At 42.3% G+C, this 20,801-nt stretch overlaps 1 protein-coding gene across 1 annotated transcript in view; it reads right to left on the bottom strand.

Moving 5' to 3' along the window:
* The window catches only part of LOC139411241 (tetratricopeptide repeat domain 27), a 116,877-nt gene that overhangs the window by 35,709 nt on the left and 60,367 nt on the right, over positions 1-20,801 (bottom strand). Inside the window, exon 10 of the mRNA XM_071157277.1 lies at positions 4,137-4,250. Coding sequence (XP_071013378.1) covers positions 4,137-4,250 — 114 coding nt within the window. The remainder of the gene's footprint in view (positions 1-4,136; positions 4,251-20,801) is intronic.

Genomic DNA, 20,801 nt, shown 5'->3' with positions numbered 1-20,801 from the left:
TCCACAGAGGAACTCTGGAGCTCTGTCAGAGTGACCATCGAGTTCTTGGTCACCTTCCTGACCAAGGCCCTTCTCCCCCGATTGCTCAGTTTGGCCGGGCGGCCAGCTCTGGGAAGAGTCTTGATGGTTCTGAACTTCTTCCATTTGAGAATGATGGAGGCCACTGTGTTCTTGGGGACCTTCAATGCTGCAGAAATGCTTTGGTACCCTTCCCCAGATCTCTGCCTCGACACAATCCTTTCTCGGAGCTCTACAGACAGTTCCTTTGACCTCATGGCTTGGTTTTTGCTCTGACATGCACCATCAACTGTTGGACCTTATAGACAGGTGTGTGTGCCTTTCCAAATCATGGCCTATCAATTGAATTTGCCACAGGTGGACTCCAATCAACTTGTAGAAACATCTCAAGGATGATCAATGGAAACAGGATGTACCTGAGCTCAATTTCAAGTCTCATAGCAAAGGGTCTGAATACTTAAAAAAATAAGGTATCTGTTTTCTATTTGTAATAAATTTGCTAACATTCCTAAAAACCTGTTTTCACTTTGCCATTATGGGGTATTGTGTGTAGATTGATGAGGAAAATGTTGTATATAATCAATTTTAGCATAAGGCTGTAACAAAACAAAATGTGGAAAAAGTCTGAATAGTTTTCAAAAGCACTGTACAGTATGTCATAAACTACTCACTGCTGGTGTTGGCTTAGCTATTGATTTCATTAAATCAGAAACAGCAGCCCAGTTTGCGTTATACCCAATGACCTTTGAAAACAAAAACACCTAATTATGGCCAAGGAAATGACAGGAACTGATTGTATTTGATATCCTATTATTTACACCCCTATTTCCTTAATAATAACAATGAAGAACTTGATTGGAATAATAAGAATAAAAAGGTAGTCTGGTAAGGACCCTGTGCTTGTGTTTGTCTACAAGTCTCTTTGATAGTATTTATACCTTCACGAGAACAATATCTAGCAGCCAAGTAAAAATAAACAATTATGTCCCAAATCTGTCTGTAATAGAATTAGTAAACAAGGAACCTCTCATATCAAAATAGCAGCCTCAACCCCCCCAAAATATGACATGAAACAACTCAACACATGACATATTTCCTCCACATATTGACGTGAGGGAGAAAGAATTTGAAACAAAGCAGAGGGCAAGCTTTTTCTTTTCTCAATTCCTCCAACTCTCAGTCATCGGTGAGTGTGAGCCGCCTGTCAATCCTCGCTCTGATGCGGTTCTCTTTGGGGTTTTGGCATTCTGGGGGAAACGGTGATTGAGCATGTCTGTTTCACAGGGGAATGGGACAGGGTGGCGATGGGGTTAGTGTCAGACGGTGGGATCAGTTGGTGCTTGATGTCTTCCTCGCACTGTGATGGACAGACGGGTGAGCCTCCCCCACCCCTCTAGATGACTTGAACCAACCATGCCTGTCACACGGCTCCCCCTGAAGGACCCCCTCAGCCATTTCTGCCCCCCTCCAGGCTCTGTCTGTCAAATCAGGTTTGGGATAAGACTGCAGAGTTCCGTGTGCAAACATTTGAGGAGGGCAAGCTAAAGAGATTGAAAACAGACTTTTTCTCTTTGCTCTATGTCACAAAACCATGGAGCAGCTGTACAGTGTCTGGCTTCTTTAAGCGAGTGTCCTGTTCTATACCCGACGTCAGACAGTCATGTCCCAGGCCCCAGCCTCCTGCTTTATGACTTTGACCTCGTCTGTCTCCGACTGACAGCTCACTGAGGCTGGAGAGACCAACGAGTATACACACACACACACACCATAATGTCATCCCAGCGCAGTTTGAAGCAACCCTGAGTATAAATGATTCGTAAATCATACTTATACTTGCCCATGCACAGAGGTATGTGTATGAGAGATTGTCTGCACTTCAGCTGTGAAAAGCTGTGTGGAAACATAAAGGACTTGTGTTCTTGTGAATGGTACCGTAGTATGTCTAAACCTCATCCCATCCTCCTACACAGCCCATCACAACAGAAGTAAGCTCTCGCTCAGTTTACCATGTTATCACAGGGAGCAGAGGCTGTAGATACCCAGGTTGCCAGTCCCTCTTTACTTTGACGGTGAGGGGGAAGAGGGGGGCTGGTTTCACAGAGACACCCATGACAAACATCCTGCACAGGGGGAGTGTGTCTGTCCTCCGCTTGGTTATCCACATGTCCCCTCTGATTTCACAGATAGCTCACTTTGGAAATACTGATTTAAAGAGTTTGGCTGGGTGGATTTCAGAGGGCATGCAGCTTATTTCTGCTTGCAGACTGTTGTGCTAATGATGTGACATTTAGCAAGACGTGTAGCAGATTAGGTAAATCCAGGTTTGGAATATATCTAATTTTGCCAGTAAGCCCTTGAAATGGTATAACACCAAGTGCAAGTGCCTTCACTTCAAGAAGACCAGCATTACTGGCCTAACCAATAATATAGCTTTATTCTGTGTATTTATGTACAGTCAAGGCCAAAAGTTGAGAATGACACATATACATTTTCACCATGTCTGCTGCCTCAGTTTGTATGATGGCAATTTGCATATACACCAGAATGTTATGAAGAGTGATCAGATGAATTGCAATTAATTGCAAAGTCCCTCTTCGCCATGCAAATGAACTGAATCCCCCAAAAACATTTCCACGGCATTTCAGCCCTGCCACAAAAGGACCAGCTGACATGTCAGCAATTCTCTCGTTAACACGGGGACAAGGCTTGACGAGGACAAGGCTGGAGATCACTCTGTCATGCTGATTGAGTTCGAATAACAGACTGGAAGCTTCAAAAGGAGTGTGGTGCTTGGAATCATTGTTCTTCCTCTGTCAATCATAGTTACCTGCAAGGAAACATGTGCCGTCATCACTGCTATGCAACAAAAAGGGCTTCACAGGCAAGGATATCGCTGCCAGTAAGATTGCACCTAAATCAACCATTTATCGGATCATCAAGAACTTCAAGGAGAGCAGTTCAATTGTTGTGAAGGCTTCAGGGCGCCCAAGAAAGTCCAGCAAGCGCCAGGACCGTCTCCTAAAGTTGATTAAGCTGCGGGATCGGGGGACCACCAGTACAGAGCTTGCTCAGGAATGGCAGCAGGCAGGTGTGAGTGCATCTGCACACACAGTGAGGCAAAGACTTTTGTAGGATGGCCTGGTGTCAAGAAGGGCAGCAAAGAAGCCACTTCTCTCCAGGAAAAACATCAGGGACAGACTGATGTTCTGTAAAAGGTACAGGGATTGGACTGCTGAGGACTGGGGTAAAGTCATTTTTCTCTGATGAATCCCCTTCCCAATTGTTTGGGGCATCCGGAAAAAAGCTTGTCCGGAGAAGACAAGATGAGCGCTACCATCAGTCCTGTGTCATGCCAACAGTAAAGCATCCTGAGACCATTCATGTATGGGGTTGCTTCTCAGCCAAGGGAGTGGGCTCACTCACAATTTTGCCTAAGAACACAGCCATGAATAAAGAATGGTACCAACACATCCTCTGAGAGCAACTTCTTCCAACCATCCAGGAACTATTTGGTGACGAACAATGCCTTTTCCAGCATGATGGAGCACCTTGTCATAAGGCAAAAGTGATAACTAAGTGGCTCAGGGAACAAAACATCAATATTTTGGGTCCATGGCCAGGAAACTCCCCAGGCCTTAATTCCATTGAGAACTTGTGGTCAATCCTCAAGAGGCGGGTGGACAAACAAAAACCCACAAATTCTGACAAACTCCCAGCATGGATTATGCAAGAATGGGCTGCCATCAGTCAGGATGTGGCCCAGAAGTTAATTGACAGCATGTCAGGGCGGATTGCAGAGGTCTTGAAAAAGAAGGGTCAACACTGCAAATATTGACTCTGCATCAACGTCATGTAATTGTCAATAAAAGCCTTTGACACTTATGAAACGCTTGTAATTATACTTCAGTATTCCATAGAAACATCTGAAAAAAATATCTGAAGACATTGAAGCAGCAAACTTTGTGGAAATTAATATTTGTGTCATTCTCAAAACTTTTGGCCACGACTGTACAGTACCTGAGACTTGAGATGTGAGCTTCCAATAGTGACGTTCACCATGAGTGTGGCATAGAGTATCTCGTTGAAACCTACCCCGTGTGACCCCTCATCTCTCTTACCTGTGTCTGCATCATGGCCCTCTCTACCCGCCGAGAGCTGCCCTTCTCCAGCTTGGTCCTTAGACACAGTGCTGTCACCTCCACCGCCCAGAACTTGGGCTGAGACAATATGCACTGCAGGGAGAGGGAAGAAAGACCAGAAAGGACATGGAGATTCAAGACGATTTCATTTCATTATGGACTTTTAGGAACATCAATCTCAGATTAAAGGGATAGTCAGGTCTCTCAGATAGTGATGGCACACAAATAGGAATACATGGAAAAGTTGGCATAATACCGTACAGAAATACGTAGCTATGTTTGACATCTTCAACATTCTTCATGGAATTTTTAAATTAGCCTTTTACATAGTTTGTTTCTCAAAAACAGTAATCTCTGACCAAAGCATAAGAACTAGTAAATTAGGACGCTCTTATGACATCACTAGGACTTCCCATGGGAATAAAGGTAGGTACAGGAAACCCAGTACATTAGAGCAGGTAAACCTGATGAGGCCCTCTCACTCCAACCAAAGTGGTATACTACAAAGCAAGCTAGATCCTACAAGGTTTTATAAAGCTAGCCAGCTACAGTTAGCTTCACATTCCAGGTCAGGCTTCATCCTTACTACGACGGTGGATATTACCTGCCTGCCACTAACTCTAGCAGGTTTGTAACTGTGCCAAACTCGATTGGCACAATGCTGAAACAGCAATCCATGGGAAAGTCAGTGCAACATTTTTTATTTGTGCCGAATTCAGAATGAATGAACGGTTATCTTGCAAATTCTGCAGGCTATGGTGTGAAATAGAATTTTAGAAGTGGCGTCTTTTTTAATTGTATTACTCTTCAATGCAGTCTTTGGTGTGCTTATCAATGCACGAGCACCTTTTTCCCCACGCCTATGCTTCTATCTGTGAAACAGCTTGTTGCGTTGTGGCAATAGACATATAACCCATCGAAGGGTTTTGGAACCTCTTACCCTGGCAATTTGACTGTTAAACTCATGGTTACACTAACAATGGCTGCCAGTCTTGACTTGAACCTGAATGGGAACGGCAATCTATGGATTATAAATTATGTCTATGGTTGGTTGAGGTTGTCATTTGCCTTACGCAAATTTCTAAATACAATCGCGTGAAAAACGTACAGTTTGGAAAGCAAATGCAGTCATTACCAAATGTGTCATATGACATGCATTTAAAAAAATAAATGATAAAATATTTCATCAGTTGTCTTGCTCAAATAAAGGATGGGTATCTGATTTCATTGGTCCTCACCTCATGGCTTAGACACTTCATTCAGGATAAATGGAGTTAGCACCGAGTTATTAATTCTGAAGGATTCATTGCCATAGAAATTGACCTGGCTAAAAGGTGAGTCACTTTTGTATGACCGGTTATCCTGAGTTGACCAAAGTTACCTCACTCATCAAACCCGGAACATAGTATACCCCTCTGGTCCACGGGAGGGGAGGGGGGCTGTTTGGTGTGAGCAAGGACGGAGGTTTGGTGCGAGGTGAGTCCCACTTCCTGTCTGGGGCAGGAAGCACATTACTCACTGTGGAGTCAGTGGCGACCCCTTCCTGCTACAGCGACAGTACATCTTGTCTCACAGGACTGAGGTTGTCTGTCTACCAAAGGACAGACCAGAGAGGCAGTGGGTGAGCGGGCATTTCAACATTACTTGACCATTCACATTATACCGGTATGTTACTAAATAAAGATTTGGATGGGGCTGTAACATCTACAGGGAATCCGTATTAACCGGCATCTGAATAGCTAACTGTGTAATAACTTTGAATACAAAGTCAACATCTAGTGTACATTGTAAATAGACCCAAATGCCACAAAGACAAAAAAGAAAAATAATGTTCGACCTTAAAACAAATGGACTTCCATACACTGTGTAGGAGACACTGTGTAGGAGACACATGCAGTAGGAATGTGTCACCGCCAGTGGCGAGCGGGAGGCGGTGTTTAAATTTAGAGAGCAGGTCCCGGGTGATGTTTGCCCAGCCAATGTTCCCCTCTACCCAGTAGAGGAGGGATGGGAAGGGAGCTGGCAGACAGTCTGGGTGTATCCCATACAGTACATTGAAGCCCACTGGAACCTCAGAGGGTAGTGTTTGCACATGTTGCACATTTCAGTTCCCGCAAATATCCAGCAACGTCGCACAGCCATTGAAGTGGAGTGGGACAACATTCCACAGGCCATAATTAATAGCCTGATCAACTATGCGAAAGAGATGTTGCGCTGCATGAGGCAAATGGTGGTCACACCAGATACTGACTGGTTTTCTGATCCACGCCCCTGTCTTTTTTTTAAGGTATCTGTGACAACCGGATGCATATCTGTATTCCCAATCATGTGCAATCCGTAGATTAGGGCCTAATGAATTTATTTATATTTACTGACTTCCTTACATGAACTGTATTGAAATTGTTGCATGTTGCGTTTATATTTTTGTTCAGTATAATAATAACCCATTAGGGAAGAAGCAGATCAGTAAAGTTCCACACAGGAACAATGTGTGACATATTTAGCTGCAAAGCAAATGGATATTTTCGTCTCTCACAAGCTCACTTCCTCTGAGCAGAGTCAACATGTGTTTTCCCCTGGCTATACAGTGTCTGGCCTCTGCGCCATGTCAGAACTTGAGACCTGATCGAAATCAGCCTGGGATAGAAAAACAAGGCAAGACATCCCATCTTCCACTAGACATATCACCAGAGCCCATGGGTTGAACAGTACAGCAGTATGATGTATGGAAAACAGAAGGTAAGAAATACAATAATAACGGCATCAGTATCGTGGTGTATAGACAGGGGTATAGTGAATGCCTAAATTATGATAGTTAGAACAGAACCCCCCATGGGAAGCCTCTACCTCTCTTTCTCTCTCTCCCCCCCCCATGCCAAGTTGCGAGACGATTATCACAAAGTGACTTCCTCCTACGGGGCCAGAGAAACAACAATGTAAGATGTAGTCACCCTCCTCCCACATCGTTCCCGCCTCCACTCACATCATATCCATGTCGCTATGGTAACACTTCCAGTTCAACCACTTCCCGAAACCCTTCCCAGTAACCCTCAGTGGGCGGCAAAGGACAGATTGGAGATCGGCATTTAGCAGAACACAGCAAACCCTATCCCTATCCCAGCCATGATTTCGCTGTAGACTGCCTTTACTGAGTTACGTGATGTAACAAGTCAGGGTCCCACATCTGTCGATATAAGAAAACCACTTTCTGGGTCTTTTGACAAACTTATCAATCCTATTTCCAGCCCTGGCCCCTACATGATAACTCCCACGGGTTTGCTGTAGGGCTGGGCGAAATATCTAATTAATTTGATTCATACTAATTGATGTTTTTGCGTGATATTCCAAATGCTTGTATCGCAGAATCGAGGTTCTGTATTTTTACGAGGGTTTATGTCCGCTTGTTCACATATCTATTTGAGCTATTCTCGTTAGCTCCTGCTGTGCACCTTCCCATTTACACCAGAGATCTGAATATAATGACGAGATGCTCATATCTCCACCCTAACATGCTGACCACAGCGCTCACGTTACGTGCACAAGCGTACACATACATGTTATTCAATAATTTAATCAAAACTGCTCGCGTGTGTCAACGAAAGTCTGCGTTCAATTTTTTTTTGATGCGCTGCAAGTCTCGCCTCTCCCATCTACTCATTGGTTTTTAGGAGCATATACCCACGTGGGTGATTGAAAGATGAACTGAGGTCCACACTCCAGTCCAGTTGTTGGTGGTAATGCACCTTAAAGTTGGTTGCCAACCGCCATATGAAGTCCAAAGAAGAGGACTGAAGGAGGAGAAATTACTGGAAACAAACTCGGTTTACCCTTGTGTGGATGAATTGTCAGAGTAGAGGACCTTGTGCATTTCAGGTAAAATAACAACCCAATGTTTATATCCCAGGACAAATTAGCTAGCAACAGCAAGCTAGCTAGCTAAATTGCCATGAATGTTTCAACCTGTCCCCAAATTAATATAAATGATTCAGAGTTCATTTTGATATTTCAACCTGTGTGTCCTGATCACGTCTGGTGTGGTCGCCAAATGCTGACTAGACCGCGAAATGGCGGACGCCCAGTCTAGTCTGCATGTAACCATGGGAGTGGTTATCCCAGAGGCAAGAAGGGAGGTGACAAGGTTTAAAATAAGCGCATAGAAACACATTGAGCTTATTTTGGACAGATTTTGATGAAAGTGAAACCGCTCACTTTGCCTCTTTCTCCCGAGCCCCTCCCCCTACCACTCACAGCAGATGAGAGATCACTTCTTCCTCTCTGACAAACGGTTTCAACTCGCTATTTGCTTTTGATGTTTGGTCCAACAGAATCGGACACCGAAACAGATGGAGACATTTTTGTGTAATAGAGAAGTTAACTTTTCAAACCATACCTTGTTCATGTTTCAACTCAAATTTCGAGCAGAGCAGACACTACTAAAATGGATGTACCAATAAACATGAATTCTGGAAAATGAATGCTCAGTTTATCACGCATTACAGTACCACATATCGCTAGCAGCATTTTGGTCAAATAAAGATTGTTATACGAGCTGTTTAGTCTTTTTATAAATGTGCAATAAGCATAAAACTATTATATAGGGAACTGGCAACTCGTTCTCATTCTGAGAAATAAGGTATGCAACGTGATTTAAACATCTGAACGAAGTGGACAGGCTAGCATGCTGTTCAAACAGTTGGAAACAGAGAACAGGTTGTGTTCATAATAATTTAACTTTTTTGCCTTGTTAGCCGAATTCAGAGCTTGTGAAATTTTCCCTAGATAAACTTGAAATATAAATATTAGCTGGCTACTCACTAGCATGTAGGCTTCTGCTTGAGAGATTGTTTATAATACCTGTGTTAAATTAATATAATGCCTGCTGCATTATTAGCGAATGTGCATTATGCGTGGCTCTGGTTACACGTGTAACAAAAAATAGCATTTTTATAGACAGACCTGAAAGCCATTTCAGTGAATGCAAAAAAATATGTCTAAAAAAGGAGCAGGTACAACTATTTTCATTCTGGTTGTGGAAGGCATATATTCAGCCTAGGTAACATTTCACAAACTCTGAATTTATTAGACTATTGGTAACTGTTTTAAATGGAGTGGATTTTACCTTTAAGTTGTACAACAAATCTTAGAGAAAACGTTCATAAAAAAAATCTAGATAAATATCGTGAATTGCCGATATGTTAGAAAAAACTTGAGATATGAGTTTTAGGCCATGTCGCCCAGGCTTAGTTTGCTGACATCAGGAAAACACTGTTGACACTGACCTGAGGGTGTGTGTGGCTCTAAAGAACAGTTGCCAAAAATAAATATCTGGCAAACTCAAAAGGAAGCACTACCATTGCAGAATCACTAATATGGAATGGGATCATGACAAAAACATCATAAATGTTATACACAACACCCTTAAAACCAAGACAGGAAATGGATAAGACTGGCCCTTTTTAAAGCTTTTAACAGTGTCAAAGCTGCCTTAGAGATTAAGATCACAGACATGCAGGGTTGTATTCATTGGTACAGTACAAGCTGCAATATTACAAAGTCCAAGTATGTAAGTTTAATACATTGCCAACAATAATCAACTCAATAATATATAATTTCAGTGACCCAGGAAGCCCTAATATTGACTATGTTGGTTGACAAAGGCTGAGAAAATGAGAAAGGACCAAGCTAGCTAAGCCAATGGACAGAAGATAATGTTTTTTTCACTTTCCTTTTGTTCAAGCCAAGATCAGATATACAAGGTAAGCTTAATCGCCATTGTAAAGTTGTCTCATCTCAGATAAGGCTTTATAGCCCCCATGCAGTATTTTTGATGTCGTCACTGTCTAAAACATCCCTGTGATTCATGAAAATAAATATATGTTTTTGATCATTTATTACCCAGAGCCTGCTTTTGTTATTAAAATGCTCAGTCTGATCGTGATACAAATGTAAATATATTTACATACACAGCCCTGATTGGCAGATAGCAGAGGTCTTACACTAAAAGAGCATTATCAGAATTTTCACAGTTTCAGTGTTATTTCAACCGTAGTGTGGAAACAAAAAACCAAGCAAATCACATTTTTTACTGCACTGCCCCTACCCACCTCTTGTCTCTATCATCTAAGCTCATCAGTAAAGTAATATGGAGGGGGGAGAGCGAGGTCAGCCAATATGTCTCACCAACACTGCTTCACTGGTGTAACAAAGCCTCAATGACCTTTATCACACTGCCACACATGATTAAACTCCTTTTTTCAACCAAGATGACATCTTGGTGACAGTATCTGAAACACCTGTGAAACTGCAAAGTACTGGTTATAAAAATGATTAACTGCCTGAAATGCTAATAAGGCTATGCCTATAAACATGTTTTACCTGGGTCATTTGTAGAGAATAGACTATTCTGAGTCGTATGTTTGTTGGGCAATGGGCCTGCATTTGATTTATATCATAAAGTTGCAGCAACAAACAAATATGCAGGAATAAAGCACCATGAACTACGTTGTGTATAAGGTGAACAACAGTAATCACGATCCAAAATGGGTTTGTAAATGGTAAACAAGTCACAATGGCATTCAAATGGGACATTAGCACAACAGAGAAGTCATTGTTATGCAGTCCTTCCGCTAGAAGGTAGTAACCATAAATCATTGGATAATTAAAAGCAAATGATGATGCAGAATGTTTAGTTAAACCAATCACAAACAAGCAATGGGCTTTAGAGCATCTTCTCAACATGGGCTATGAATCGCATGTCAGTATTGTCCAGGAACAGCCTGAAAAAAAATTGATATCAATCTATATTAATATTCTAGAATATCTTCACAAACAACAAATGCAGAATAGTACATCAAATCAATTGACCAAAATATGTAGGTGTGTGTGTGTATTGGTCCTGAGTTGAAGAGTAATGGCAAACGGATTTATAGGGTAAGGCAGTGCAGTTTCAAATGAAGATCCATCCGTGTTATTGGCTGAGCTTGCTTGGACAACCGCCTCACACTACATCACCGGTCTGCGAACTACAAAAGATGAAAATCATGGTGGAGCAGCTGGCCAGAGACCCAGGCCCATTGGGGAGTCTGCAGAGGAACCCAAAGCACTAAACCGAGGGGACTTGCTCAGCAGCCTGCGTTGTGTAATTACCTTAATTAAAGCCTTTTCAAAAGGCGCGCTAACGCCGCAGCTGGATGCATGGTACTGATTTGCCTCCCAAGCAGCCGTAAGGTAGGTGACGCAAACAGACCCTGGTTTATAGGTGTGTGACAGTAATGCAGTCTAGGGGAAGAAGGCAGTCGTTTTGAGAAATGGTTGAAAAGATCTTGGTCCATTTTAATAGGGTCATGTCAATGGCCTCGGATAGCAAACGGAGAGCAATGACACTATAAAAACAACTTGTAAGGGTGGATGGTAGGCCCTCCTACTTGCCAAGGATGGATCGAGCTGTCTGGCGTCGGTGAACGATGCAGGAAACAGAAGATCCAGTGCATGGTTTATGTTTTAAGGCTCTTGGAGTAAGTGCAGGTATTTACAAAATGTAAAACTCATCCAACAAGATGCTGGACAAGGCTCAAAGTAAAGTAATGAAAATGATAGACTAGACATCTGAAATATAAAGACTGAAGATCAGCCTGACTAGCCCCTAGGGCTCAGAACTCTTACGAACTCCTGCAGAGACAGTCGGCAGTTTTGAACACCCATGATGCTCTACACCAAAGCATTTATACCCTCCAGTCACTGGGAGAGACCAGGTGAAAGGAAACACGTAGCAAAGTAAACTATTCTACAATAAGAGAGTTTAGATACATTCACTCAACCTGTACAATGCAGACATGTACATACAGAATACTTAAAAGATTTGGACTAGAGCAGAAACTCCTTGCCCAAAATTAGTAATGAGTGTCCCTTCTTAATGAGCAGACCATGGTCACCGGTGCACCTGTGGGCAACGCCCCTCCACACGCTGCAAGACAGATCTCAAACATTTTTAAGTACTGCTTTCGACTGACAAAGACTGGCTTTAGACTAGCAGCATAACTTGATCTGATTTACTTCATGTCTCCTATCATTTGTATTCAATGTTTAGAAAATATTTAGAATAGATCAAACAGGTGACACGCTCAACCAAAATGATGACCAAGCAATTATATTGACGTGTACACTGTGGAAATGGACTAGCATTCAGAGTTAGCTTACTCACAACTAATTTGTTGTTAAGGACTAAGAAAGATTTTTTTAAAAGGGGACACAAAATAGTAATCCAAAAAGCTACATCTCCAAAAATATAGATAGCCCCAAGTCTCCAACGACAGCACATTCAAGTTTACCTTCAAAGCCCGTCCAACTTGGTGAACTTGACCCGCTGTGAGTATAGACAAACATCAAAGGCAAAGTTCAGTTCTTGGCTATTGACTGAGAATTCCAAATGTTCCCCTAAAATCATCTACTTGTGTTGGCCCTGAAGACTTATGAAATAATAGTCTAGCATTAATGCCAACTCCTTTGACACTCAGAAGTCTAGGGAACAGCAAGACATGAGCATGGGAAATGTCTCAATCCTATCCCTGATGCTGTTCAGCAGTCTCAAACATACTGTAACCAAGATGCTTTCTAATCTATAATGAAAATAATAATGGATGACATTGTATAGATAGCTCTTTCACTGGACCTCAAAGCACTTTACATTGTAAGGGAGGAGAACTCACCTCTTCCATCAGCAATGAGGAGCACCCATCCATCTTGGTGATGCATGGCACTTTTGGATAATTTAGGGCCAGCATGCTCACCACAAGTCAGCCATGTGAAATGATGAGCACTCTCTTAATGGTCAGATATACAGTAGAACAGCTGTGCGAACACAGAGCAGTGGGCATATGTCAGAGCTACCCCGAATGAATCAAATCCGACATTAACTCATAGCCATCGCGTCGATCAGCAAATTTCACTAGCAGCAGCAAGAGCGACAACCCACGCATTCCGCAAAGCGTAGCAGTCTCTCTCCGGCTCTCTCTTTTCTTACATTACATCTTTAATAATCCTTTATATATAACGGCAAATAAAATAAATCCGCAATACATCAGTGACTTCATGAGAACATTGGACTGCTGTTGCTCTGTATTTTTTTTTTTTTTTTTTAAAGGAAGTAGGGATGAACAGCGAGATTTGTTTTTTTTAAGGAAGTAGGGATGAACAGCGAGATTTTACCGCCCACTCCCTTATCGCGGGAAAAATAACAGCGAGAAACCGGTAAATGACAATACACTTCTATGAACAGCATGATGTGAAATGGAACTGTTGAATTATGAGAGGTTTAAATCTGGTTTCTACACGGCCTTCTCTCTGCATGATCAATCAACGCTTGGGGTGGGGACAGACAGCGCATCTATGGAGAGCAGTCCACAAAACATGTACCATCTTATCATGGTAACTTTTTTCCTTGTGACAGGTACGCATACTTTTGCTGCAGCATAGACTATGCAACAGTAGGCTAATATAAGGAGTGACTGTGCATCTAATTTAAAACATCGCCATCTGGCTTACAGGGGTCACCTTACTTTAACTGTAAAGAAAAAATATATATACAGTACCAATCAAAAGATGACACCTGCTCATTCAAGTTGTTTATTTTTATTATTTTCAACATTGCAGAATAATAGTGAAGACATCAACACTATGAAATAACACACATGGAATCATGTAGTAACCAAAAGTGTTAAATACATCGATTTTAGGTTCTTCAAAATGGCATTCTCAACCAGCTTCATGAAGAATGCTTTTCCAACAGTCTTGAAGGAGTTCCCACATATGAAGAGCACTAGTTAGCTGCTTTTCCTTCACCGTGCGGTCCAACTCATCCCAAACCATCTCAATTTGGTTGAAGCCAGGTCATCTGATGCAGCACTCCATCACTCTCCTTCTTGGTCAAATAGCCCTTACACAGCCTGGAGGTGTTTTGGGTCATTGTCCTGTTGAAAAACAAATGATAGTCTCACTAAGCACAAACCAGATGGTATGGCGTATCGCTGTGGTAGCCATGCTGGTTAAGTGTGCCTTGAAATCTAAATAAATAACCGAGTGTCACCAGCAAAGCACCCCCACACCATCACACCTCCATGCTTCACGGTGGGAACCACACCTGCGGAGATCATCCTTTCACCTGTTCTGCATCTCACAAAGACCGTGGTTGGAACCAAATATCACAAATTTGGACTCAGACCAAAAGGACAGATTTCCACCAGTCTAATGTCCATTGCTGGTGTTACTTGGCCCAAGCAAGTATATTCTTATTGGTGTCCTTTAGTAGTGGTTTCTTTGTAGCAATTCGACCATGAAGGCCTGATTCACGCAGTCTCCTCTGAACAGTTGATGTTGAGATGTGTCTGTTACTTGAATTCTGTGAAGCATTTATTTGGGCTGCAATCTGAGGTGCAGTTAACTAATGAATTTATCCTCTATAGCAGAGGTAACTTTGCGTCTTCCTTTCCTGTGGCGGTCCTCATGAGAGCCAGTTTCATCATAGCGCTTGATGGTTTTTGTGATTGCACTTGAAGAAACATTCAAAGTTCTTGAAATGTTCCAGATTGATTGAACTTCACGTATTAAGGTAATGGACTGTCGTTTTCCTTTGCTTATTTGAGCTGTTCTTGATGTAATATGTACTTGGTCTTTTAACAAATAGGTCTATCTTCTGTATACCACCCCTACTTTGTCACAACACAACTGATTGGCTCAAATGCATTAAGGAAAGAAATTCCACAAATGAACTTTTAACAAGGAATATATATATATATATCCTACTGGAGCTTGATACCCAAGACAAAAAAGCTAAATCTATGGTCTTCCTGTCGTGCGCAATGTGCGATAGCCTAAATAAAAGGTCAAATATATAAGCTATGTATTGGATGAGAACACTATTTTTTCAGCTTGGGCTCATAAAATGTGCGTAATGTACGGCTCATCAGGCTCAGGTAGCATCAGACTTGAATTTTCATGCCGATCAAATCAAGACATTTTTAGAATGACACCACTTTCGGGTTACCTGGGAGAAAAGGGATTTATTCTCGGGGGTGGAACATTTGTAAAATACCAAGAAAATATTCAGCCCTACCCTAAATAAGTAAATAACAGCAGATCATTACAGAAGGGGCAGGTAATCTTACTATTCTGCAAACTGTAAAAAGGTTCTGGAAAGAGGTGGTTCTATGAGGAAAAATATAAAGAGATGCGTAAGAACAGTTCATCTCTATGAAAGTCTATGATTATACCCTGGCATGACAATCTAATCCGGACCGTCTTGAACCCAACTACAAAAAAAGCTTAAATCCCTTCGATCCTATTTTGTGAAGCTCGACCGAACAAACATTTGGCTCAAAACTCCGCTTAAAGGCCTGCAATCTAGGAATCTCCACAATCACAAGACACTGGCTAGCAACAATGTCAGGCTAAAATTGCAGGTCTCTGATTTGTCTAAACATTTGGTGGTCCCATGAAGGTGCCAGAAAACCAGAAGTGACAGCAGCAATAAAAGCTTTTCATTTTTGATTTATGTTCAATGACTTTACAGAAAAGTGTGTGTTGAGTGGTGCACTTGTAGGGCAGGTTTAATGGAGGACAAATCAGAGAGGTGGCCTCAGTGCCGTGCTGACTGGAGGACGGATCTGTCTCAGTCTGGAAGTTTGGGGTTGGGCAGCAGCCTACCGCCACACAATTGGAGTTTCTAATTCGGAGAGACAAGGCAGCCGTCGCACTCCAATTGCCTCTCACAACCCTCACGACGCCCTGGCTCAAACCGAGGGGGACATGCTTTGTTCTGCTTAAGGTATTCGCCGGCGATGAGGGAGGAGGAATAATTTGAGGTGCTGGGCATGGTGTTCAGAATCAAGGCGACATGCGAGAAGAGGAAATGTAACCTCCCGGATGCATCTTGTGGCCCTATCAAAGTGTCAGAGGAAAAACAGTTGACGACTGAGTTACATCTTAACTGTATTTACTGCATATCGAGACTGAGTGGCCCAATGCAAATTCTTGATGAAAATAGTACCAAAGTTTGAGAAACGTAATGTGCAAATATACTTGCTTCATAGACCAACAACTTAATCTGCTAATAAACTTTGAAAACCACTTAAAACTATAAAATACATTTCAGAATATACATGAAAAGCCAGCTCTGGTTAAGACATCAGCCTGGAGCGGACGGGGGAGATTTACGGTGGAACAGCCACCAACTCCAAGGCAATAAATTAACCTCTGTGGCCATTCTTGGTTTCTCTATGACCGACTTGGGCTTTCCAAATAGATTTCCGAGATTTTTCCCCAGAGTGAAGCCTAAGCCGGCCCTTGAAATTGCAGACCATTCTTCAGCTCATTCCTGGAACGTGAGCCAGAGCAAAGACATCAGTGGTCCATGACAGAGGTGAACGTCTGACTGGCGTGTCCAGACTAGTCACATTCAGCCTTAGGTAAACTTAACTTCAATATACAGAGGTGTATTAACTGAGTTGTCTGCAATATCACAATGTATACAGAAGAAAAATATAAATGCAACATGTAAAGTGTTGGTCCCATGTTTCATGAGCTGAAACATCCCAGAAATGTTCCATACATACAAAAAGCTTCTCTCTCTCTCAATTTGGGAACAAATTTGTTTACATCCCTGTTAGTGAGCATTTCTCCTTTACCAAAATAATCCATCCACCTGACAGGTGTGGCATATTAAGATGCTGATTTAACACCATGATCAATCATTACACAGATGCATCTTGTGCTGGGGGACAATAAAAGACCACTAAAATGCGCAGTTGTGTCACAACGCCACAGATATTTCAAGTGTTGAGGGAGCATGCAATTGGCATGCTGACTACAGTAATGTTCACCAGAGCCAGATCATTTAAATGTTCACTTCTCTACCATAAGCCGCCTCAAATCATTTTAGAGAATTTGGCAGTATGTCCAACCGTCCTTACAACCGCAGACCACATGCACAAATGACACATTTCTGCACAAACTGTCTCAAGGAAGCACATCTGCGTGCTCGTCGTCTTAAGTAGGGTCTTGACCTGACTGCAGTTTAGCATCGGAACAGACTTCAGTGGGCAAATGCTCACCTTCGATGGCCACTGGCACGCTGGAGAAGTGTGCTCTTTACAGATGAATCCCGGTTTCAACTGTACCAGGCAGATAATATAGCGTCGTATGAGCGAGTTGTTTGCGGATGTCAACGTTATGAACACAGTCCACCATGGTTGCAGTGGGGTTATGGTATGGGCAGGCATAAGCTACGGACAACGAACACAATTGCATTTTATTAATGGCAATTTTAGATGAACAGAGATACCGTGACGAGATCCTGAGGCCCATTGTCGTGCCATTCATCCACCGCCGCCCCTTCATGTTTCAGCACGTTTTGGTCCCATGTCGCAAGGATCTGTACACAATTCCTGGAAGCTGAAAATCTTCAAGTTCTTTCATGGCCTGCATACTCACCAGACATGTCACCCATTGAGCATGTTTGGGATTCTCTGGATCTAAGTGTCCAACAGCGCATTTCAGTTCCCGCTAATATCCAGCAACTTCGCACAGCCATTGAAGTGGAGTGGGACAACATTCCACAGGCCATAATTAATAGCCTGATCAACTATGCGAAGGAGATGTCGCGCTGCATGAGGCAAATGGTGGTTAAACCAGATACTGACTGGTTCTGATCCACGCCCCTAACTTTTTTACAGATGCATAGCTGTATTCCCAGTCATGTGAAATCCATGGATTAGGGCCTAATGAATTTATTTCAATTGAATGATTTCCTAATATGAACTGTAATACAGTCAAATCTTTGAAATTGTTGCATGTTGCGTTTATAATTTAGCTCAGTAGATGTCATGTTTATTATTGTGGACAAGCAATTAAGAATTTGATAACCACAATCTGGGTAAAATGTAAGTATGGTAGTCTTGGCACTCTAGTTACTGTACCCTGTTAAAGATTAGTTTACCGGTCACAAACACAGACATGAACCATAGCTTGGTGTTAACAGACAACCATCAGGAAGCTAACATAAGTAGTGTGCCGATGGTGAGGGCCAGACATGTGACAACCATCTAACCAGCCTGCAGATTCCTGGATCCACATGTAGGCTGGGAAGATGCCTGCTCACACAGCCAGCAGACGCTCTGAGGATTCCAGCAACAATGAGATTACTGGTGCCAGCCCAATGTTTCAGATGAACTAAAGGCTGGATGGACATCAACACCAGGCTGACGGTGAGAGAACTTAACACAAATAAAATAACATTTTACCAATGAATCATGTAACAATGCCCCCCCCCCCCAAAAAAAATACAATACAAATAAAATCGACAGCTCTTTGTTCATTTCACTGCACAGACAGAATAAAAGGGACATTTATTTTAGACAGCCACATTCTCCCCCCCAAAAATTTAAAAGGAGCGTATATATAAAATCAAAGTATGGCAGTTGTCAAGAGTTAACTCCATGTAAACAAAAGTTAAAAGCATTTAAAGAGGTTATCATAACCGTCTACAGAAAAAAAGTGCAGTGCATTTGAGGTGCACCAACTGTTTTGGTTTTGCTGTTCATTTGCCTCTGATGTCTGGAGGAAAAGCTTTGGTTTCTTTCTAGAGCATAATTTCCCAACAGCATGTGTACTTTCTAACAAGCTTGTATTGTTCCCTCATAATGGAACAATGACTTGGTTTGGAAATGCTCAAGTGTATAACAATGATCCGCTCCCATCGTCTGGACAGTGGGGTGGCCCATCAAGTCAGTCACACAGTCAGGAAGGGATGCTCCAATGGGAGGAAAATAAATAGTAAATCATCTCTGGTCCCTCAACACTTCCATATTATAAACCCCTACCACGTGCACCCCCACCCACTCAACCAAGAACAAGCATGCTCTTTCAAGTACCATAGGCATTATGCGTGACAAAGGTGTGAGCAATCATTTAGCACTTACTGAGCGTTCCCTCCATTTACAACTTGAAGACGGTTCCAAAAACAGTTGACCATTTGAAATGCCATGGCATGCTGAAATGCTGCCTTTGGCTGTCATTCAAATTCTGAAAAAATGTTTACAATCCAATAGCAATTAAAAGTTAATTATCACCATGGCCTCGACATTTCATTTACCAAAAACAAAAATCAATGGCTGTGGCCTATTGAGGTGGTTTACAAATGCAGCTTTAGGCTTTTAGCACAAGTAATTACTTCTCCATAGACACAGGGCCTTCACGCTTTCAACGTTTCAAAAGAAGTCACTGTAGGGCTATGTGACAAATTCAGATGTCTTCAGCCTGAGAGGACGGATGCGACCGCCTGACTCCCTTTCTCACCTATCAATTAGTGCTTCCACCTCTCACTCTCCTACCTTGCTCTACCCTCCCCAATCGACTCGCATCTGGCCATGGGTGGGAGGGTGGCGTGAGAGACAGATCAAATATTTCCTTCAGCAGAAAAAAAATGACTTCCACCGAAAAGACAATGTTACTACTGACAACAGTTTATTTAGGAGAACATGTCTATTTCTCGGAGGCTAGATCAGGGATGATCAGTGCATGATGGATTTAGCTACAAACCCATGTTGCTCCAACCATATCATTTGAAAAGGATATCACTTTGTTCCAACAGGACCTCTGAGGCTGTGCTGAAATTGATATCGGAGTCCTATGTTGACTGGTCTCCAGAACCACCAGTCACTGATCAACACCTATGGAGGTTGTAATATGGCCTATATACACACACTATGTTTATGCAGACCTTAGAGTATGCTCAAATTGGCCCATATGTTCATTGTATTCTATAAAACAGTCTATTTTTACATCCATCTGTTTGACATTTCATGTAAGCATCACAAAACTGAGCCCGTTGGCAACACTGCACTTGGCCTGCCTTTGTTAGCGAGATCAGCCCTAGTGGGGGGGGGGTAAGGAGATCCGGAACAGGGAAAAAAACCAATTCAAGACCTCATGACGTGGCCAGCCATCATTGTTCAAACAGTTTTGGAAAATAAAACATGGGTCCACAGAGCCCGTCGCAAACCTCAACAATTATAAGAAGAGAATCACTGACAAACAGCTCAGCTTGACAACACACTCATGGGTGGAAGTTCAAGCCCTTGTCACCAGATAGAGACAAGAAGTGCTGACACGAGAGGAAAAACATTAAGGCTGTCCAGGCACACCGAGCCAACGTTGGGATCAGTTGAACCCAGCCGGGCTATGGACTAGAACATCGAACACATCACCAGCACAGTGCAGCAGGCCAGGACACCTTCACAGTTTTCTATTCTCAGATAGGAGGGGATGTGGAGTGTCTGATCAAATTTGGAGCTGAGCAGACACCATAGGGAGTGGTGCTCAGGCTGAGGCCTGTTGGATCATTACCTTTTGGGTAATATTGCAATGGGAGGTATCAAATAATGGTCTAGGGACCTCCAAGGGCATAACTATAGACCTCATAATGACAATTTTACACAATTTAATTCATTTTGCAAAACATTTCTGTATTACCAATAACCAGTGGTGTAAAGTACTTAAGTAAAAATACTTGAAATAACTATTTAACTTTGAGGTACCGGTACTTTACTATTTATATTTGACTACTTTTACTTCACTACATTCCAAAAGAAAATG

This window comes from Oncorhynchus clarkii, chromosome 1 (assembly GCF_045791955.1).
Source record: "Oncorhynchus clarkii lewisi isolate Uvic-CL-2024 chromosome 1, UVic_Ocla_1.0, whole genome shotgun sequence".
Classification (NCBI taxonomy): Eukaryota; Metazoa; Chordata; class Actinopteri; order Salmoniformes; family Salmonidae; genus Oncorhynchus; species Oncorhynchus clarkii.
This window is presented reverse-complemented; position numbering and strand designations above follow the sequence as displayed.